Source organism: Physcomitrium patens, chromosome 14, assembly GCF_059467195.1.
Source record: "Physcomitrium patens ecotype Gransden chromosome 14, ASM5946719v1, whole genome shotgun sequence".
Taxonomy (NCBI): domain Eukaryota; kingdom Viridiplantae; phylum Streptophyta; class Bryopsida; order Funariales; family Funariaceae; genus Physcomitrium; species Physcomitrium patens.
This window is the reverse complement of record NC_143423.1, coordinates 5412828-5435476: the sequence shown is the minus strand read 5'-3', so window position 1 is coordinate 5435476 and position 22649 is coordinate 5412828. Positions and strand designations below refer to the sequence as shown.

At 39.6% G+C, this 22649-nt stretch overlaps 2 protein-coding genes across 9 annotated transcripts; one reads left to right on the top strand and one right to left on the bottom strand.

Annotated features, from left to right (window-relative positions):
• Window positions 1–750: 750 nt before the first annotated feature.
• On the bottom strand, window positions 751–10753 carry LOC112290956 (uncharacterized). 4 transcript variants are annotated; one of them, XM_024537842.3, is made up of 24 exons: window positions 9738–10753; window positions 9118–9216; window positions 8605–8829; window positions 8201–8311; window positions 8004–8087; window positions 7729–7788; window positions 7406–7534; window positions 7088–7149; window positions 6790–6846; window positions 6474–6582; window positions 6149–6301; window positions 5821–5907; window positions 5559–5672; window positions 5166–5245; window positions 4757–4892; window positions 4281–4430; window positions 3973–4058; window positions 3644–3831; window positions 3405–3497; window positions 3002–3189; window positions 2654–2765; window positions 2335–2492; window positions 2106–2222; window positions 751–1764 (listed from the first exon to the last, which is right to left on the bottom strand). In XM_024537842.3, exons 1-24 carry the CDS (start codon window positions 9948–9950, stop codon window positions 1522–1524), a joined length of 3054 nt encoding a protein of 1017 aa, XP_024393610.1. In that variant the 5' UTR covers window positions 9951–10753; the 3' UTR covers window positions 751–1521. The 4 variants fall into 4 exon arrangements, with proteins under 4 accessions (XP_024393610.1, XP_024393613.1, XP_024393612.1 ...); XM_024537845.3 differs by having other exon boundaries at window positions 6149–6234; window positions 6474–6535; window positions 9738–10096; XM_090255694.1 differs by having other exon boundaries at window positions 1627–1764; window positions 1946–2222.
• A 2096-nt stretch (window positions 10754–12849) lies between these two features.
• Window positions 12850–22250, top strand: LOC112291823 (coatomer subunit beta'-1). Of its 5 annotated transcripts, none has more exons than XM_073538804.2 (24): window positions 12850–12987; window positions 13586–13606; window positions 13948–14009; window positions 14204–14258; window positions 14926–14962; window positions 15145–15470; window positions 15664–15795; window positions 15998–16146; window positions 16506–16574; window positions 16773–16923; window positions 17092–17157; window positions 17270–17458; window positions 17682–17822; window positions 18002–18076; window positions 18331–18507; window positions 18832–18923; window positions 19122–19238; window positions 19383–19497; window positions 19964–20035; window positions 20304–20500; window positions 20658–20751; window positions 20857–20963; window positions 21162–21231; window positions 21662–22250. In XM_073538804.2, exons 1-24 carry the CDS (start codon window positions 12892–12894, stop codon window positions 21776–21778), a joined length of 2727 nt encoding a protein of 908 aa, XP_073394905.1. In that variant the 5' UTR covers window positions 12850–12891; the 3' UTR covers window positions 21779–22250. The 5 variants fall into 5 exon arrangements, with proteins under 5 accessions (XP_073394905.1, XP_073394903.1, XP_073394904.1 ...); XM_073538802.2 differs by having other exon boundaries at window positions 21551–22250; XM_073538803.2 differs by having other exon boundaries at window positions 21162–21291.
• The last annotated feature ends 399 nt before the right edge of the window (window positions 22251–22649 follow it).

Below are 22649 nucleotides of genomic sequence, written 5' to 3'. Positions count from 1 at the left end.
ATGTGGCTTAGTTGTATAGGTTAAGAAGTCAAGATTCTTGACCAATAATATATATTATCATCAAATTATAATTTTTCGACTATCTAATGCAATAATTTAATTTTTTTTATTATTTTTTATATTTCTTTGGATTTTAATACTATTCAAATAATTTTAATAAAATCTTCTACTCAATTATATCTATTCATTGCATAATCTAAATTTTTAATTTTTATTAATTTGGATAACAAAATTTTATAGCATAGCATTTTAAATTATCTACTAACCTAATATATCTTAACTTTTGTAGGTTTTTTTAGTATAAAGCATGTGTTTTTTCTTACTTTTAGATATTAATATTGAAATTAGAAGACTATAGTAGGAATGTAATCATTTGTTGTATTACAGAGACCTATCCAGTTTTTAGTTTTAGAGCATTAAACTCTATTTTCTATCATATTTTCATAATATTTCAAATATAAAAATTGAGTGTAATTCCAAAAACATCTAACTAAAAAAGTACACTCCATATCCTTTGATTATGATTCATATCATAAAAAATCTTCTCAATCCAATGAAAACCAATTTTATATAATGTTGCTGGACTTTGCCAAGACATGTGTATGTTGGTAAGGAAGAATTGGAAGGAACACTCTTTATATCTAACCACATAAGCTTATTCCATTTTTTATTTAATGGATTTCAAGAATTCAACGTACAAAAAAGCAATCATCTTCAGCCACGTTTTTCCAATCTCATTCCAATTCTTGATTTCTGAATTTCAATGTTTTATTGAAATTGAAGACCCATTCAAAATCCAGCCACCGTTTTCAAAACTGCCTTGGGTTTTGTCAACATCAATCTGTGCCTTACAATTGGTTGTGTATTGAATCCTTGGGCATGCATGGTCGCGATCACCCATTTGCTTCTTCTATGTCGGTAGTTCCAAGAACTTCCTCCCTCTTCCAAATGTTTGAGTTTGCCACTAAGCAGATTTTCTGTGCTCCACGCTTCCACGACACTGAGACAGATATATGGATCAATTGGAAGAACATGAGATTGATCTTTGAATAGCTGAATTAGTAAGCGGTTGCTACTAATGCTAAGATCACAATCCGTAGCAATTCTAAGTTGAAGATCTGAAGACACTTTCCAGAAGTGGCCTTGATGCTACTCTAGGTGGTACTCATCACACCGTTAGTTGGCATTTAAGTAGTAATTCCCCCACTATGTCACAAGATTGTCACACTTAAGAATTTCGTTTGATAGCTTGCTGTTCTGGCATAGGATCGTGCACGAAAATTCCATCTGAACAACTATAGAGGATGAACACAGCAGGAATAATCTGCTTGACTTGCATGAAGTGGGTTCCAGAAAGTCCTGTAACAGTCCAAGGGATGAAAACATCGCATAACTGCGCTTTGGGTATGTTCTGGATCCGGTGAAAGAGTACGCTTGATCCCCCAAAACTGGATCTTGGTTGTGCACATTGTCCAGCTTGCTCATGCTGTTGCAGATATTGTGGATTCGGATATCCGAGGATCAGCTGGGTCCATATGATGGTGCAGTAAATCGGTGAGTATCCGCAAATTCCCGAAGTAAGCGTTTCAGCATGCGGCCACCAGCTCCCTGAAGATAACCTCCACCACTTGCCCGACCTCCACTATTCATTGACGCCTTAGACCTGTACACATCACCAGCTGCAGCCTCCATAGCTTTAAGCCATATGGGAATCAATGTCTCAACTTCCCCGGGCTTTAAGTACTCAGGTGGTAGACCTTGGACCTGGATTGCAGAACAAGGTGATTAGTGCATATTAGAGCACAGCAAAACACACTTTCGTGAAAGGTAATTGGAATCAATGGCCATCTGAAATTACTAGAAATACAAAGGCGCTACAAGCTGAAAATTTCTACTTTCTCGGATTCACTCATTAACAACACCGTTACAAAGATGACAAACTAACCTGTTCAGACAGGATATGGGTAGAGTGGAATATAGCTCGAGTAAAGCATAACCCAAGAATAACAATGTAGCAGCAATTGATGGTGTTCTTGTCCACTGGCGTGCACAGAGCAGTTTGGGTCAGTGATGGTAAATAAAAAATAAGTAGGAGTAACACTAACCGCAGAAACGAGCCAGCCTTGTAAAGTTGAAAAATTTAGAGGAAAATGGCTGTCCACGTTCGCGCTGAAATAGCATAAAGCAGATAGTTGCTGAAGTATTATAGTTGCCTTGTTAACCTGCATACAAACAATCATGTTAAACAAACATAGCTTTACTGATCTCGTCGGAAACTAACAATCTGTCTCTACGATGAATTCATAATAAAACACAAGGCACACTGTGACTTACCCTGGTGATGGCGGAAACCCCTAGCAAGGCATACATCATGCCTGACACAACATTTTCCCCACATTGTAGACAAACTCTTGCAGCAGCACCCAAAAAAGATCCATCCAAAGAAACACTTCTGGGAGCTGTAAATGCTGACAACACAACTTCTAAGAAGTCTGTTCCAAGACAAAAGAATTGATTAGGTTCTGATTTTCTTAACACATGAGACGAAGGCACAAGCTCTTATCAAATACATAATTCCTTTAAATGGGTTTAGTAATCGAATATTTCAGCTCCAAACAAACGAACAAACAGCCTCCAATTCACAGGAACGCACTGGACATGTAGGACATAGCAGCCAAGGCTGCCCCTCGATGCATAGCTGTACAGCAGATAGATGCACGGTTGAACGAAATTTCCAGGAGAGTATCCGCAGCTGCTACAACTTCCTGTATCCACACAATCATGGTTCAACAAATAAATCTAACCAGACGTCCAATCAGCTCTTTACGACTAATAACTGTATTCATGATTCAGAACACGAAGAGTTCCGTCTACGAATCAGCCAATACAATCCTGTATTGATTAAAAGGTAAAATATCCCGGCTGCGAAGGTTCGACACAATGCAAACGTAGATATGACTATTTTTGGACTAGACGAAAGTGATCTATGTAAGTTCATTACATGGGGGCAGCTGTGCACAAAAGTGGACATCAAACCAAAGTAAACTTCAGCAAGCTCCGGTTCCTGATCGCATGAATACGACGTAGTCATTGCAGCCATGGCTTCTGAGGATGTCAAGACCATCAGCGTTTCCACAATAAGAGCCCCGTGTTCTTTCTCCTGACCGAACTCCTCCACGGCTATTCCAGCTGTAGTTTTGCCACATGCGTTCCAAGAGGATGTAACTATAATAGTCACCAGAACTAAGTAAAAGGTGAAAAAGCACCAATACCACATATGAGCTGTAATAGTCCGTAGTTCGTAGCATGTTAATCTCAAATTGAACATGAGACCGAATGATAGAACTCCTACTAGAGATCTAATGAGTTGAATGAGAAAAAACAAATCACAAACATAGCTGCACCTGTTTTTAAGAAGCACACATGCGGTTGGAATGATAAAAAACCATTGGACATGGCTGCCATGATACTAGGAAGCAAAGAGTAAAACAGCCGTCCTACATTTCCAGCCGAAAACTGATTAAAAGGGTCAGCGTGAAATCAGGATGAATGGCCTCATATTTTTCATTATTGGAGAGCAAATAAACAGCCGAAATGAAAATCAAACACAATATTTAACTACCCACACACAAACCGAAGTAACCTGATGCTTGAATAGCCTGTGACAGAGACTTGCAAGTTGCAGAAGCCAAACTAGAGTCCTCCATGTGGCGTGAAGTAAGTAGTCGCTCAAATAAAGGCCAGAAATGCGCTATAATTCTCAAAACCGGCTCATCGCCATTGTCTTTTGTTGAAAAAGCCCCTGTCAACTGACCAAAGAGAACCCCTATCCTGTAGAAAAAGGCAGACATGAGTCCCTAGTGGATAAGTAGGACATCATAATTAAATTCAAGTTTAGAAAGCATCAAGTTCAGACTGGGAGCCATTCTGAAAAAAACAGTAGAAACAGATTGTTCCAGGTCATTTCTTTACCTATGAACTGCCCGGATGCCAGCTTGTAAAACAGTCCAGTAGGCTTTTGAATGATGTCTAAGTGAATTATCACTGTCTGTACTCAGCTACACAAATTCATTCCAATAGCCCCATATCAAAGCGGTCAAAGCGTTATATTCAACAAACTGTTCAATAAGAAAAAAGAACAAAATAAAAATTCATGTACTCCAAATTATACAGTAACTTCAAAAAAATACAAAATATATCTTCTATTCCGTTGTTACGGAAGCAAAAGACGATGATGAATAAACATGCAAAGTATTACAACCTTTGGAATCAGAGCATACCAGTGTCTCAATTGCAACATGGCTGGGTTTCAACAAGTGCTCTAGAGCAGCATTCAAATCAGCGACACTTGTAAGCGAGGAAAGCACACGACCGATTGCACACATCACATCTTCCTCTTCTTCAAGAGTCAATGGAAGAGCATGCAGCTCCTGAAATGACGACGGACAAATGTTGAAATCAACCACAGAGTTTAAAACAATTGCGAAACAAAACAGGAGACTATCTTGTTCCCAAAACGTGGATCACGTCAAAATGCCGTTTCCACCGGCAACCACATTGCTTTGGCAGCTCAAAAAAGAACAGTAGTGGAAACAAATAATACTTATATACACATATCAAACAAACACACACGTGCGACTTGAAATTGAATTGTAAGTTTTTGAAACAATCTATGCAAATCATTTACTTTTCCTTGAACCATATCTTAGAATTTTGTTAAATTCAAAACAAACCCACAAAGTATAAAATAAAATACCTCGCCAATCCGCAAAAGACCTGCAATGGAGGTCGATTCATGTGAAAGGTTTGGGGAATCTTCACATACTTTCCGCAAGGCAGCAGCACAAGAACTAACTGCTACTGGAACTGTTAAACCGCTAGCCAAGAATGCACTGCAAATGGTGCACATAAACATGTCAGAAAAGGGAATGCATGTGACTGAATGTTTATACAACACAAAGACCAGTGTGTTGGAATACAAGTCCCGACTGTCTACGAGAACCATAATTCTCTAAACCAGATTCTTGCTGCAGCTCGAGAACTTGATTTGCTGCTAAGTGGATCAATTGTCAATTTCGAGGGCTACAATCATAGCCAGTGGATAATGCAATTGAAAGCAAATGCATAAGTTCAATTAATGTAATGATTTGTGCTGAGCTACTTACAGTAACGGGGTGACAAAAGAAGGAAAATTATGTAACCACCCAGAATACGATGCAACAACTTCAGCAGCTGACTTCTGGATCTGAACGACGTTGCACCAGAAGGTCATCAAATTCAGTAACGGTGATTCTCTCAAATAAACAGCCACTCGTACAGACTTAATACGTGGAAATAAAGCTCCAAAAAAACTAACAAATTTAAAATCGTTGAATAAGCATACCCGAGACATATGATTCCAGAAAAGCATATGACTTGCTCAGATGCACAAATAATCGCTTAATCAAAAGATAAGGTGGCCACAAACAACTATGGAAGTCAGGCTTTATCTACCACTCAAAACCTTGAGCAAAAATCAAACTGAGGAAACAATCTCAATATGGTTTTAAATGACGTACCAAGTGAAACAAGGTTCGATCAATCTGGGAAGACCTTGACGGAAGAACAACAATTAGGTGCAATACAGGAGTAATGTCTAAAATCTGCCTTTCTGACAGGACCACCTCCGAAGCCTGCGAATCAATGACAGATCATGTGTCATGAAGCAACCACGTCAATAAACCTATTAAAATAAGAAAACAATCACATACTAGACATTACAAGTTTCTAAAGATAACTTTCAGTGAATTGTTATAAACCAAGAGTTTGTCGAAGGTACACCGTATGCAATGCAAAGAGACGAGCCTCCACTGATCGCCACGGTACTGGCGTCTCAAATTGAGACCATGCCTCAGCTCCACTAAGTAACTGCCACCAAAGGATCACCTTTCACTGTCAAAAGATCTCTTCAAAACTCCTTGTGGACGAGGTCCAACAATCTGTAGAAGTGTAATCATATTGAAGCCCACTTTAGGCACCGAAGAGGAACAGGCTAACATCGGCTAAAGCGTAGAGGGGCAGCTGATCACTTCACAGACTTCAACTTAATTTTAATATATTGCTACAACATACCAGTTAGTAGAGAACAGAGAAAATTTGATTCACACACCGATGCAAGGAATTGCTTTGGCCCCAACAAGCGGCAAACATCGACAAGAGGTTCGTCCAAATTTTTCCGAAATAGAGCAAGTCCACCTGGAAGTCCACTAACACCATCAAGATCATCTTCAGCAAAACTACCCTCTTCAATCTGATCTGGCACCTAAAGAAGAAAACGATACGTCTTAGATGCAGTGTATGAGACTATTGACATAGCCAGAAGCTTTGTCGCGCGAGTTCAATGTTCATGGCCAGAGAATGCGCAGCAACAGAAACAAGCTTAAATATTCACAAGAATGCACAGAAACAGAAAATTTGTTCACATCTCTTCTCACCTGAGCCCTTACGATTAAGGCCTCCAGAAGGGCACTGTACACAGGTATAAACGTTGGAAGTGCTGCAGAAGTATCTTCACAAGAAACTAAATATTCAGCAAGTGTGCACCTTCACGAGCAAACATGTCCCATGCCAATGTCAGAATTTGCATGAAAAATATCGTACAGTATCTTATCATCCGTTAATTTTTGTCAATAGTAAATGGCTAAAGATTAAAGACATATTGATAAACTGTCCCGTTATCAAATCTTAAAAGCAACCAAAAACATTGCTCAGCAGAAAGAATGTTGTAGGAACAAGAAAAAAGCAACTGACCAGAACTGAAGAGTAGATTCCGCAATTTCCCAGTCACAACTTGGAAAAGAGACACATCTAGATGTACAAAGATGCCAACCCAACAAATTAAAAAACGCAAGTACACGGCAGGTCTGGACAATAACCATTATATTCATGACAATAGCAGTAGCCACACAATTCTATTGTCTGTTGGAATTAATAAAGGTGCTAGAATTAAAAGAGACTGGGTATCATCAAAACTAGGCATTAATGCAATAAACCTGGTCTTATGCAACCTCGTTATAGAGAGAGATAATAAATAAGTTAGCCAACACACCGTAAAAGTGATTCCGCCAGATCCAAAGCTTCTCTGCTGCCTTGCGCAACCAACGCTGGAGCCTGGAGATTAAAAATCGTCGTTGCTTACCGAGACTACAGAGCAGTAAATCTCATTATGATACAGTAATTCCTACATTGTTTTCTGAAGAAATAAAAAGGTAACTTCGTGACAGTTAAACACGTAATTTTTTACAAACAAGAGCTATTCTGACAGTTGGATACGTATCCAACTTACAATGCTAGTGAAAAAATCGTCACTCAAGAAAGTAATGATAAATTGATAGACAGCAAGAAAAGGCAGTGTACGGTTTTGTACCGCCTGGCCCAGCTCTGCAATAAGAGTAGCGACACCCCTAATGACATTTTCTTCGCCAGCAGCAAGAGCTGGCATTAAAAGTCCATCCTTCACATCAAGCATCCGTGGAAGTAAAACCTGAGGCAAACCCTGCACTTGAAGGAGAGGAAGGGAAACATACTTAGCAGCAGCCAACCTAGTCAACAGAGTACAAGTGAGGAGGTGACCTAAGTCAATTGAACCTCATCCATAATGAAAATCTTAATGGGAAATATCCCCAAAAAATGTTATACCAATTACAAGTTCGTTTAACACTGAGATTCTCTTTTGACACAGAAACTTACCTCGTGACGACTGACAAGTTCTGTTAGCACCTCCACAGCCAATTCAAATGAGCCTGGATCCTGGAACAATAGTCGATATGTAAAAACTTTACAAGCAATATCCTGCGCCGAATTGTGCGAAATGCACTTCCCTAAAAGTTGCTTATCTATTCTTACACAAACAATTAACTTCTGACATGTTATCGGCAATCATGCTTCCTCAGGAAGGCAAAACTAGAAGAAAAAAAATTGACCTCTAAGAAAGAACCGAGAATAATATATGAGGCAATCACTACCTGCAAGGAACTGTAAACAAACCCCAAAAGTGGATGACTAGGTATGGCACTTTGAGGGATTTCTAAGAAGCATCCGAGTCGCACCTGCATTAGAATCAAAATCAAAATAAGCACAAGATCAATCACAGATTTATCACCTAAATACACTTGCTGGATAAGCCAAAGGAAACAGAGGGGTAAGGAACAGAAACTCCTACCCAACTAAGGAGGCAACGGAGGACCTTGGACCGCCTATTGTGCTTATCTAAGCCGTCACTAATGCTTTGCTGAAGAAGAAACTCAAGCACCGCGCCTGTGTGAGATAGAATCTGGCAATTTAAATAAAGGAGAAGTAAAGCATTTGTAAGGCAGCAACCATGAAGTTTGCTTACACTCTCTGTGTGTGTGTGTGTGAGAGAGAGAGAGAGTGTGTGTATATGTATGTGTGTGTGAAAGAGAGAGAGAGAGAAGGAGAAGAAGAAAATAGGAAAAATAAGCACTCGTAGTTATGCCATGAAAACGATTACCATTCAACATCAGAAGGAACAAGCCTGAGCAACCATATATCTTATTAAGGGCCTAATTCTAACAATCAAGGGACTGACGATTCAGATATACTTACCTCTCTGGAAAACTGCGACCTTCGACCAAACTCCACACTAGAAAGCAAGGATTGATCGTCGACAACCTCCTCAGGTAGGACGGTGAGAAGCTCCAATACTGCATTGCTACCAGTGCCTTGACCCTGCAGTTCGTTCAGGCTTGCAAATAACCGTTCAACTGGTTTCCTCACCTCAGCTGCACGTAGAACCAAGGCTGATAGGGCGACACATATCTGGGTCAAAAGCTGCTCACAGCAAAACACAATTGAAGTCTTATCCCCTGTCTAATCTCTTTCTGTACACAGTCTTGATGTTCTCGGTAGAACTAAGCGAGCACCAAACGAGAAAGCAGAAAGACAAAAAACTGCACCGAAGTGCAACTTTACGCCTTGCATCGTACATAATATGATCAGAGTAAGACAAATAGACACAAACTTTAGAAAGAGGTGTAACAATAGTCGCTAATTTATGAACTATCGCTCGAATGATTCACCTTTTCAATTGTAAAATAATTTAAAGCAAAGAATACACACCTGAGAAGGCCCATTGCTAAATTTCTTAGCAGACATGAGCAATGCTTTTTGCAAAGCAGCCCTCCCATCTAGGGATAGCTTTCCAACATCGCATTGTATCTGTGAAGAATAAAAATCATTTGCAAGTGCAAGCGGCAATATTAAGTGTGTGTTGTAGCCCGAACTGATACTCACACCAGGAATCTAGCACCACTATCAAACACGTCAAGTACATTAAAGAACTCCACATTGTTAACCTACCCCAATCTCCAAGTCCAAAATCTCCTCCCCAACAGTATCAGAGAAGTAAGTTTGAAACTAATTGCTCTAGTTCATCTTAGTCCGTGCAGTAGTTAAATCGAGTAGTTAAGAGAGCAAGTCGCATTCACTATCAATCCATTAAACATCTAAACGTTTATGTAATGCACATTGTCAAGAACTTCCCAATGGAGTCTATTTTCCGAAATGAAGCAGAATTGAAGCATGTTTCTGGACACCATCAATGTTCACAGCAGGAGAAACATGCAGGCACGCTTAACTCAACACAGATCAAATTCTTGTCAATAGTGTGTATTTGTTATGTAGCACATCTCGGACAAAGTAGAAAAAGGAAAAAAAGAAGAGTAAAACTGAACACATACCTTCCGTTTAAGAACCTGGCCAGCAAAGAGCTCGACCTCTAAATCGATCGTTGGAGAAGAATCCATACTCATAATAGAAGTGGCCACTTCCCAAGCGGCATCCGAGTTTTGAAATTGCACCAGCCATTGATTTGCGGCAACCCGGTTAACTGATTGTGTGTCATGATTTAGTATGCGAACAGCCTGCACCACTTGTGCCTGTAATGACTCCATGTCTATATTTACTCCGATGACCCCCCAGCTCCCTAGCGATTCTACAATCACTCTTCAGGCCATTTAAACATTTGAAGCATGCAAAATGAAGCACTGTTCCATCGTAATCCAGGTACGCGATTGCACGGAGTTGCAAATTTAGCTCACCAAATCCTCCTCTCTTGAATACAGGAAAAAAACTAAAATTCGCTTATGTACGAAATCGATAGCATTCAAGGAAAACTCTCCAAGGTCCCAGGCGTAGAATCCAAAACGAAATAAATGTCAGTTATCTTTCTCAATCTTTTCCTCGATCTGAAAAGATGAATCGGCATCCAAATCTCCTCTGCGCCACACCTATATCTAATTCCTCGGGGAAACCGATATCCAGTCCTCTCAAATCGATTGCTGAGAAAAACTTCAACAAGAACGAGGAAAAGAAAGAGAAGGACCCCCAAAAACCCACTACACAACCATTCCACCTCCTCCACAGAGCATCAACACCGTCGCCTTCATTTTCCTCTTCATCACAACCATTTCCACTGCCTGCCGCTTCCTAAGTATCTTCTTTCTTTCAAAGACGGATTACCTTCACTGTATCCGAAACCAAGGCCAGCAATTGTCTTGCTGTCGCCGACAGCTCAACTCCATCGACTCTAAATCCAGACGTGGAAGCAGAAGAACCGGAGTCCAAATCCAAAACCGGAGGGATGAGAATCACCGAGGACTGCAACGAGTGGGGCAGGAAGCAGGAAGAATCCGCCCGCTAAATGGAGACGACGACATGGGACCGTGAGCTGCTGCGACGCGGGAGAGCACAGAATGCAACGCTGAGCAGAGCAGATTTGAGCAAGCAACGCATATGAATGAGCAGCGTCCGATATCCCGCCAGCGGGGGGGATGGGCCGAGGGGCCCGATGCGCCATGACCCCACACCCCCCCCTGCTAAAGGACCCCTATTACTGCATCAATTCAGATCTTGCATACATCTCCCATGACCCCGCCACCCCTTTCTCCGCATCCTGATAAAAAAAAGCCACTCGTATCCTCCAGTTTAGAATTCAAAACTTGGCCCTCAAACCATAACAATGTTTCTATCTATATGATTCAGTAATTCAACATGTTGTGAGCAAGCCAATTTTTAATTTTTGAAACAAAACTTCGAAGGTTTTCGAGAGAATGTAGAGAGTTAAGTTGTTTCCATGAATTCGTTTCAAATTATTGTAACAATGATGGTTTTTATGGCATCGTAACAGTACACTTGTCACCTTTGATTCATTTAAAGTCAAACTTTTAAATTGTGAAAAAAAAAAGTAGTATATAAACTCAACGATGCAAGAACGCACCATTTTTTAAAAACGTACACAAGTGAGTTTTACATTCATCACTTACAACTATATTTTTTACAATAATAACATGTGATAATTTTTATACGCCCTTTTCATTATACAATCAAAATATTAAAAGCTTCATCCCAAAAGCGTTTTTCCTTTATAAAATTCATAAATTAAAAAAAAATAATTATCATCATTTATCAAGAAATATGGTATTAATTTAAAAAAATTCACCCCTACTAATATGTGTCATAAAATATATTTACAAGCCTGAAATACATAAATTGTTACTTTCTTGGTATTCAAAGGCACTGTTCATGCAGAACCGCCAATTTGCTTTAGTTTCATTATTTCCAAATTAATAAATTTGAAAAAATCATCCATTGCAAATAGTAATATGACAAGTGAATATAAAATTCCAAAACCAGGAATATTTTGAAAAAATATTTCTTCTCACCACCAACACAACAATTTCAAGTATTCTAAGTATATTCATGCAGTATATTTTTTCCATTGTGGACTTTTTATAAATAGTGTGTGATTTTTTTATAAATAGTGTGTGATTTTTTGTGTATTTAATTTTCGGGTAATCTCTATTTTATTTTACTATTACATATCATTCATATGTAGTTTTGTATATCCTAATTATACATGACATCACGTTTTTTTAGAGTAAAAATATTATAAATGTCAAGTGATTAATATAAAATATTCAAAACATAATAATACGAACATATACACAATACATGTCTGAATTGTTTATGTTAATGAGCATCATGTACTTTATATATAGTATTTCATATCTAAAATTTTTATATTCATCAAACAATATTAATCGGGATTATTATTTTTATTCGATACAAGCTTTAAATAACATATTCTTCCTGAAAATTATAAAAACAAAACTTTTTTTTCTACAAGCACAGTACGTCAATCAAAACTAGAACCCTTGTGATTTTTTATTTATTTTTATTTTTATTTATTTTTTCATATTTTCAACAACTCAATTAACATTTATTTTGTGTATTGTGTGATTTTTTCATCCAAAATTGATTTCTAATGACGCAGTTTTTTTTCTAAAACTTGTAAGCAAACTTGTTTGTACGAAGAATAACATATTCCCCTTCTCAGTAAAATGAAAGGTCGAATTTCAACCAATAAATTACTTTTTATATATGTCATTAGTATTGTATACATACTTCACATAGTTTTGAAATGTAAAATACATCTGAAAACCTACATAATTTTTTTGTTGCACTCACCGAAATTGCACTTATTTTCAATCATATACACTATAAAGTAACTTATATTTATGTTTATTTTCTCTCTAATTTAATAAAAAATAAATATAAATAATTTTATGAATAAAATTTTGAAACAACAACAACAATAATAATAATAATAATAATCATAGTGCTTAAAATGCCTGGTAAGGCAGAGGGTGAGTTGAGCGGTTGGGATGGAGAGCGAATCGGGTCTCAATCGACGCGCCATGAGCAGGACCTCAATTGCGTCGCCGAACGAGATCCCAAAACCAAATCCATTTTGTTTTTGGTACCGTCAGAGCCAAAAAGTGACGATCTCGATTGGGATGTGAACCGCGAAGAAGGCCTTTTCCTGTCCTGGCGATGCTCTGCGACGGGATCTTGCTGTGCGGCGTTGCGGTGTGCAGTATCGGAGATCGTTCGCCTCAACCACTGCGTCGCCCCCGATCGAGCACCATGGTAATGCTCTCTTTATACATTCACCACCACATCGAAACAATCGAGTTCATCTGTAGTATCTCATGGTCCAATTCGGCATTTCAATACTTTGTCTGAGATGTTTGATGGGTCTTGAGAGAATGAAAATTACGACAGTGCGAAGGGATCACTAGGTCGAGGGTAATTCAGGGCGTGCTTTCGTCGCTGGTTTACGCCTTTTTGTGTCTCTTTTTTCACTTGCAATTGCACTTATTATCTGTTTCGAGGCTTTGCTGGTCGCTAGTGACATTCATCGCAGCTGCCCTGACCTAGTTTTGAGTTAAGTGTTTTGAAGTTGAGGGTCAGGTTCTCGACATTGGCGGCTTTAAACTGTCTAATTTCTGGCTTTGATTGTACTCCACGGTTGTCATGATATCGGTATTGTCGTTGAAAGTTGCCGACAGAACTGAAATCGAGCTCTGATTTTACGGTCCACGGCAGGATACACATGGATGACTAGTGATGAGAATGTGGATTGTTGTCGGGTCTAGCAAAAACTTATGCGTTTGGATTTTGTTCGATTGGATCGGAACAAGACTAATTCTGATAATTTTTCATTGTCTCTCGCTTTGTCTCGCAGCCTCTTCGCTTAGCGATCAAGGTATGATTCATTCCTTTGATATTGTCCACTAGAGTTTGTTTCTTTGATATTACTTCCCACAGTATTGGCTCCGATGTAGCGCCAACCAAGAGTGATGAGAGGCCCATGTCTACCTCTTTCGCAGATTATTTCATGAGTTACCTGTGTACTAGCATGGTCGGGTAGGCTTTGGCACTTCAGTCGTCAGTACCTGAGGTCATTTGTTGTTTGTGTTATTATCACATGCCACAACAGAATTTGTAATTGAATTCTTCTCATCATCAGCAGTGTTGCAGAGTGTGAAGTGGTGATTTTATGCCTGCACAGGTTTTGTGCTGATAGTGCTGATTTTCTTATTTCAGCGGAAACTCGCGCAAAGGTCTGAGCGAGTTAAGTGTGTGGATCTTCATCCAACAGAGCCATGGTAACGTCTCTTTAACGACGTCAGACGCAATCTGCATTTCTTCACTATGTTGCAAAGCTTTGAGAATCTACAGTCTGGGACTCATGGCGGGTTCTGTCGATGTGCCTTGGAACTTACATGCGTCCATGTTGTATGTTGGTTGGTTCTTGAACATGATGTTTCAGCAATTGAGGAATCTTATGATTGTCATGCAGGATATTATCCAGCTTATATACCGGAAGTCTTCATATTTGGAACTACCAGAACCAGGTATACACATGACACGACTTCCACATATTTTTCGTGACATTGTATATTCTAGACTGGTAAATTGCACCGGAAATAGTTCAGGCTTACGACCTGGGCCTCCGGCATGATTAGTGACTTGCAGGACCTCGGATGGTTCAGCGCCAGGAAGCTTTCAAAAAGCCTCCAGGCGTAGTCTGGAGAGACACTTTGCCTATCCGTTCATGCTTGTACAAGATTAAAGTAGAAGTTGATTGACATTCTATTAGTATCTCACCATCTAGCACAATTTCGTATTAGGTCCTCCTCGTGCTTCTAATGCTTATTCTTCGCTGTACGGAATGCATCACACCTGGAAAGGTTCATCCATGAAAGTGCATGCTTTAATCACACTTAGACATGGCTGATACAGGGTAGCCCATCTCCCCATCCCCGTAGGCATTGGAGTTGGATACCCAGCTTGTGATGTATGTTCCAATTTCACTTTTGGTTAGTTTTATATATCGAGCATGCATGTGCTGTACTTACGTTGATCATGGAGCAGCATTTCGCCGGTATGTTTAACGTCTGAAACGTTAATAATCTGCCAATACACACCTGGTGTTTATGTTAGCAGGAATTGTCGCATCGTTGTTGTTACTCGGCTGGTTCCATTTTGAGACTGACATTATTCTAATATCCTTATTTGCAGAGCCTGGTGAAGTCTTTCGAGGTTACCGACCTGCCAGGTACGTTGTTTGAGACCATGTTTATCCGTCCGTTCCATGGTTCAGCTGTCATTGTAGTAGTCACTCGCGAGTTTTATTACAGTCGTCACTCACAGTGCATCTTTCTGTGTTTAGCTGTTCTCTATTTTGAAACCATCACTTGAAAGTGCTGAGAGGAGTTCATCTCGTTCTGTTTTCTGCAGTGCGATCAGCGAAGTTTATCCCCCGTAAGCAGTGGGTTGTGGCTTGCTCTGATGACATGTTCATCCGAGTGTATAACTATAACACGATGGACAAAGTGAAACAGTTTGAGGCACACACTGATTACATTCGGTGTGTGATAGTGCATCCCACGCTACCTTATGTTCTATCATGCTCAGATGATATGCTTATCAAGCTCTGGGACTGGGAAAAAGGTTGGATTTGCACTCAAATTTTCGAAGGGCACTCTCATTATGTCATGCAAGTAACGTTTAATCCCAAAGACAGCAACACCTTTGCAAGTGCTTCTTTGGATCGAACTGTGAAGGTGAGGTACCAGTTGGTTCCGTCGTTTATTTTTCTGCAGTATTAGCTGTCTTGAAATATTACAAAATCATAGGGTTCCTTATGCTAATAGCTTTACCCCATATTCAAGCAACGAAGTTCAACTGATGTAAGATTGTCTTCCAAGACAATAGAACAAAACGATGGCTTAATTGTATGGACTGTCTTTTTAACAGATTTGGAACTTGAGTTCTCCCGAACCCAATTTTACCCTCGAGGCTCATCAGAAAGGTGTCAATTGCGTGGAGTATTTCACCGGCGGTGACCGGCCACATTTGATCACAGGATCTGATGATCAAACAGCCAAGGTGTGTTGATTCGTGTCTTATTATTATCTGTTTTGCTGATACCGTAGGTGCTTGGTTCCCTTAAAGCCGTAAGCAGATTCGTAGTTCACTTTACTAGATTGACGGTGTGTGGACGAGTAAATATTTGGTAACTTGTTCAGGTTGTTAAGGTGCTACGTGTTCATGGTTTGGTAATATTTTCGGATGTTATTCTTTGACGCAGGTGTGGGATTACCAAACCAAGGGTTGTGTGCAGACTTTAGAGGGCCATTCTCACAATGTATCTGCAGCGTGTTTTCATCCCGAGCTCCCTATCATCCTTACTGGTTCAGAAGATGGAACAGTTCGTATTTGGCATGCAACTACGTACAGGTATACGTTTCCTCTTTCTTCCTCTCTTCCATAGCTTTTGGATTGTGTGGACTTTCGTTGTTTTCAGATTTGAATATGGGTTCTCTGTATCTTTAAAATGCCGTGCACCACACAATAAGCCTTTCGGCAGTGTTGTGCAGTATGACCTATCTTGACTCCATTAATTTTCTGTGTGCCCTTCCCGTCCAACTGCTGGAAGTAACGTTTTGCACGCCCACCCGTCTATGTCAACAAAGTTTATGTCGAAATGTTTGGGAGTTACAGTGTCCGTTTATTGGTTACAGTTGAATCTTCTTTCTTGTTCAGGTGCTTGGTAGTAGTTGATTGATTTTTTTTATTTTTTCCCTTTGTTTTTAAAGGCTAGAGAACACGTTGAACTACGGCTTGGAGCGAGTATGGACTATTGGGTACATCAAGGGCTCAAAAAGGCGAGTTCTCTACCAAAACGTTTGAACTCAACGTATTGTATCTTTTAGGCGGTTTAACAAGTTATTCTTAAGACATATACAAGGATATCATTTAATTTTTTCACCTAAAACATCCTGTTACACACTCCTTCATTGATGTGTGTGTGTAATTCTGCGTTTATTCATTTATATGTATGGGATTGTCTTATTATTGTGCAGGGTGGCAATTGGATACGATGAAGGAACTATCATGATTAAAATGGGAAAGGAGGCACCAGTTGCTAGCATGGATGGTAGTGGTAAAATCATATGGGCAAAACACAATGAAATACAGACTGTCAATGTCAAGGCAGTTGGTGCTGATTTCGAGGTGGCGCCTACTCCTGTTTAAAAATTAGATTCAAATAAAGTTAGTTGTATTTGTTTTATACTTTCTTTCCTGTGCAATGTTAGTTATCATTAGCTATATTTAGAACTATCATGTAGTAATATCAAATAACTGAAGCTTTTTCATGTTTTTATTTTTATTTTTGTGCAGTTTGCTGATGGAGAACGCTTGCCTCTGGCTGTGAAAGAGCTAGGGAGTTGCGATCTGTATCCTCAGGTATTTTATTTTATTGTTAAAGTTCTGAAATGTAAGCCCTGAATTTGGTTTATGTTTGAGTTTTACAACTTGTTTTAGGATCGCTAAGTAGTTTAGTTTGTGTGCTTCGCAGAGCCTCAAACATAATCCCAATGGCAGGTTCGTGGTAGTGTGTGGTGATGGTGACTTCATCATCTACACAGCTCTTGCTTGGAGAAATCGATCATTTGGTTCTGCCTTAGATTTTGCCTGGTCAACTGATGGTGAATATGCAGTTCGCGAAAGCACTTCCAAGATCAAAATCTTTGGCAAAACTTTTCAGGTAGCCTTCTCTGAGAAATAAATGTTCTTTGTGCATAGTTTATTATTGTTGATGGATGCTTCGACATCGATCATCTTGTTGCTAAGTTCTTATGTTTTAGTGTTGGATACCTTCCTGCCTCTCATACGCTGGTTTTCGTCACTTTCTGACATCATCAGTTCTACGTTAATCGGTTGAAAAGCTCTTTAAAGGCATTTACAGAGGTGCTTGATGTGAATTGCAGGAGCGAAAAAGTATTCGGTCATCTTTTTCAGCTGAGGGAATGTACGGTGGTACTTTGCTTGGAGTTCGTTCTAATGACTCGGTCTCTTTCTATGATTGGGCTGAAGGCCGTGTAATTCGGAGAATTGATGTCGTAGTGAAGGTAAAAGTCATTAAATAATTCTTTCTGAGGACTATCTTTTCTAATATTTATTATAATAAATGGGAGTCTATCAACTCTCTCTGTCTCCCTCTGCTCAAACTAATTCAAGTGTTAACAAATTGTTTATTAATATCCGTATCTTTCGGAAGGCATCGTAAGCTAATTTATTCTTGTCACAGAACGTATTCTGGTCAGACAGCGGAGATCTGGTTGCGATTGCGAGTGAAAGCTCCTTCTATATTCTGAAGTACAATGTAAGAGCAAGCACTGTGTATAAATATTGCGTAGTCCATATTAGAATTTTTGGGGTTTACAGGTTGGAACTCCATGTCACGGCTTACTTTCCTCCTTTATAGGAAACGTGAATGCAAATCGCGTGCTCTCTAGTGTTGAACTCTTACACATACATGTAGGTTTTTGGTTTCAATGTATTTGAAAGTAAAATTTATAAGAAACTATTTATCTTTCCGGTGCTAGGTACTTACGATTCTCAATCTTCTATGTTCAGCGGGATGTGGTTGCAGAGCACTTTGACAGTGGCAGGCCAACGGACGAACAAGGTGTGGAAGACGCCTTCGAACTCCTACACGAAATCTCCGAACGAATTAGAACTGGCTTGTGGGTGGGCGACTGCTTCATTTACAACAATTCGGCATGGAGGCTCAACTATTGTGTCGGTGGAGAGGTAAGGAAAAACAAGTAAACCTTAGACACAATGTCATTTGCTTCTTTGAAGGTGATCTTTGTGTTGCTCGAACTAGTAGACCACCCTCTGGTGAGATGGTCGCTAAAGAACTCCAAAATAACTACATACCTACATCAATTGATTCCAGACCGTCAGGCATTAGAGATTATCTTGACAGTCATAGGTGGCGCCAATAACTAATCCCGTGCAATTCAGTGGCCTACTGCAATTTTGACTACCATGTCAAGCTTATTTCCTCTACGCTTAATCACTCCAGTTTTGGTATGAGATCGTGGTTACTAATTGTAGGACCTGGAATTTCAGGTGACGACAATGTTCCACTTAGATCGTCCGATGTATCTACTTGGGTATCTCGCAAATCTGAGTCGCGTGTACCTCATCGACAAGGAGTTCAAGTGAGTCCTGTGGAGAAGAGGGCCGATGGCCAAAATTATGTGTTAAGTTTCATGAGATGGCCAACCGTTCTAGTAATATTCAGAAGTAAATGTTCCAACTTTCATGGGCTCAGAATGAAGTTAGAAATTACTACGTCTTATTTGATTGGTTCAATGTAATTTATGGATTAAACTCTTGAATGCCGTGGTTGGTTTCAGTGTCGTGAGCTACACACTTTTGCTGAATCTGATAGAGTACAAAACTCTAGTCTTGCGAGGAGATCTGGAAAGAGCAGAGGAAGTTTTACCGACTATTCCAAAGGAACATCTGAATAGGTCCATTGAAACTTAATTTTTTGAATTTATGGTGGCAAGTTGCGTATTTGAGTTATTCCCTTCATTGTTTTCTGTTTTCTCACTTATGTAGTAGTGGTTTGAGGTAATTTGGTTTTAAAGCGCTAATACATCTTTTCTGGGCAGTGTTGCGAAATTTCTGGAGTCACGGGGTCAGGTGGAGGATGCTCTTGCTATTGCAACTGATCTTGACTACAAGTTCGATATGGCCATTCAGCTAGGCAAGCTAGATACTGCTAAGGTGAAGTTGATTCCCTTGTGACTGTCCTGCTGTGGAGTTTTGATTTCCATTTATTCATGTGTCGCTTAGCAGGTACACTGAGATGTAAATATTCTCGAGGTTCCACGGTTTACAAAACCGTCCAGTAAATCGGCAGGAAAACAAATGTTTCAATTCGGACCAATATGCCATGTTTCCTGATGTTGAAATATACACAAATTTATCTTTGTTTTGAGTCTCTAAATGTTTTTTGTGCACCGGCTATATCTATTAAACTATGCATCCAAATCACCAAGGTGGCATTACGCTGAGAAAGTAAACAAATATATCTCAGCTACAACAGGTTCCCTGATGACTTAAGATGATTTTGGAGATACGACCCCTTATTATCTAGTTTGTAACTTCTTTGGATAGACAGAAGTGGGTAACATTGCAATGAATATAGAATTGAAGAGATCATTAAATAGTCGTTTAGTTGCTTGTGCAGGATATAGCCGAAGAGTCACACAGTGAGTCCAAATGGAAGCAGCTAGGCGAACTTGCCATGTCAGCTGGACAGGTATGATGTGGAAAAGCTCTGAGAACTATCTGAAGCAAGTTGTAGAAATGAAATAAGTCTGTTGTTGGTCTTGTTTATCTGGGCTTCTCTTATATCGGTATGGTTCTGGTATATTTAGATTTATACAGTAACAGAGAGTTCGTATCCTGTGGTTTCTCCAGAGTTTGAGAACTCAAGTTCAACGTTTTCTATGTTGTGGATTTGATTTGTGAGTATATGTTGATGATACACAAATCTCCCACTTAGTCTGAGAGCGTTGGTTGCGCAGTTTGAAGTTGCGGAAGAATGCTTCGGTTACGCGAAGGATTTGAGCGGTTTCTTGCTGCTATATACAGCCCTTGGAGATGCTCAAGGGCTTGATAAACTGGCAGCTACTGCCAAGGAGCAGGGGAAGATAAACATTGCCTTTCTCAGCCACTTTTTACTCCGAAAAATAGAGGATTGTGTACAATTACTGATAGACAGGTACCCATGCTTGTGCCCTGTTTCAAACTCCACTTATGCAATCATAATTCGATTCCAATCGTCACACCGAAGACGGTATAGCAAGCTTGGTAAAGCTTAGTAATTTGATTGAACTGTTTTCAGGTCTAACCATTTTTTTGTCCTTTTTGCCCTGCAGTAATCGGATACCGGAGGCTGCCTTTATGGCTCGTACATACTTGCCGAGTGAAGTGAGCAATGTTGTTAGTCTCTGGCGAAATGATTTGAAGAAGGTAAACTAACTTGGATAAGCATTTTCCCTTATCTGCACGGCTCATCATATAAGGACTCGTTTATTTTGAAGAGTTATGGAAGGTTGTGTTTGGGGTTGTGAGCAGATAAATCAAAGGGCTGCTGAGTCATTAGCAGACCCTCAAGATTATCCCAATTTATTTCCAGATTGGGAATTGGCTTGTGATGCGGAAGTCAAGAACAAGGAGCAGAGGTAGGTTGCTTTTACTCTTTGGGGTGAATGAGTGGAATTTCATTTGCATGTCGTTAACAAATTGCCTTTACTTTTTTTTTGTATTATAGGGGGGGAATTGCTTCTTCTACAAATATGTCTAGTATACAATCTCTATGACAATTTTTCTTTCTTTTGGGAGGAACGGCTGTTTATCCCATCTTTTCTGAATGTCAACAGCGCCAACTTTCTTCCAGCCTCGCAATATCTGAGTTACATCAATGGTGAACTAAGTGACTTGACTGGTGAGGTAGAGGACTTACATTTGAACAAAGATTCTTCTATGGAAAACGGTCACTACGTGGAAGAGGTGAACACTTGTTTAAATATCATGTTGCTAAATTGGAGCCCAAATTAATTATCAGTGAATTAAAAAAAGCTTGCGCTTGTCTAAATGCGTGAACTTCTCTTGGTTTCCGGTATTGTATTGCTCTTGGCAGTTGCTTCTCTTTTAAAGAACAGTCTCTCGCTGTATCATGGAATATAAACTCTTTGTAAGAGCATTTTGTTACCCAGCAGTCTAGAGTTTTAAGTAAACGCCTACCGGTGTCTCATTGTCTACTTCGCAGAGCGGAGGACTCGTAGGTAACCAGGAACAAGAAGTTTTCCATGACTCAGAGTATTTGAAAGAGTATCAACATGAGGATTTAAATGTGGATGATGGGGCTGGTTTTGTGAAGGCCGACCAGTACATAGAAGGTGAAGGCGAGCTTTTGGAGCCTCACCTCGTAAACAACACTCACGAAAGCGCTGAAGAATGGAGTGTGGAAATCGAACAACCACATCTTGAAGAATGAGATTGGAGCTGGCTCCTTTGAACGCAACAGTAGGCAGCATAATTAGCCGATGCTGAGAATCACTTTCATGGTAAATGGCGGCATGTTTCACAGGAACTGATCTCTGTTCGTGTAACAATAGAATGATGCCAGCTTATCTGTAACAAAGTGAGAGCCGTTCTGTTGGTGCTCCATTCACATAGGTGGAGCATCTCAAGCTAACAACGTGCTTGCATTCTGCCAAATATTTTAAGTTACCAATATTAGCCAGAAGCATTACCATTTTTTACTACTTTTATAATGGTAGCCATGAATGAGGACATGGTAATTTAACCATGTCCCATCCTACGTTGTCAGCTCCGTAAGGATTCAAGGGTCTTGACTTGAAAAGCTCTGAAATCCCAGGATACTCCAGATACTGCTAAGTGCTCCTAGCTATGTAAATGTTCCTTGTATAACTGAGTACGTGGAAATATTCCCAAATTCTTAACAACGTGATACTTCAATCCTGCCACAGTATCTCGTGCTCTCTTCATTTTAGGGTGATGCTTCTACTATTTGTGGGAGGGCATATGATGGAATGGTGTCATTACAGACACTCCATGTCTTTTGCAGTTGGAAGGATCTATGACCCTTGCGGTAAGATGTACTAGTGGTTTGTATTATACATTTGCAGTTACAGATACTCACCGGCAACTTGTGAAAAATCATGACAAGAAGGGTTACAGACTACGAAGCCCAACATTGGTTTGATGTTCCAACAAGATAAGCAGAAAAACAAAATAAAAATTAAAAAGAAAAGTTGGGCAAAAATTGATCATGTAGAAGGGGTGTTACATGAAGTGCTGCAAAGGTAAAACTTACTTCAGTTTTGATGGTGACAAATAATTTT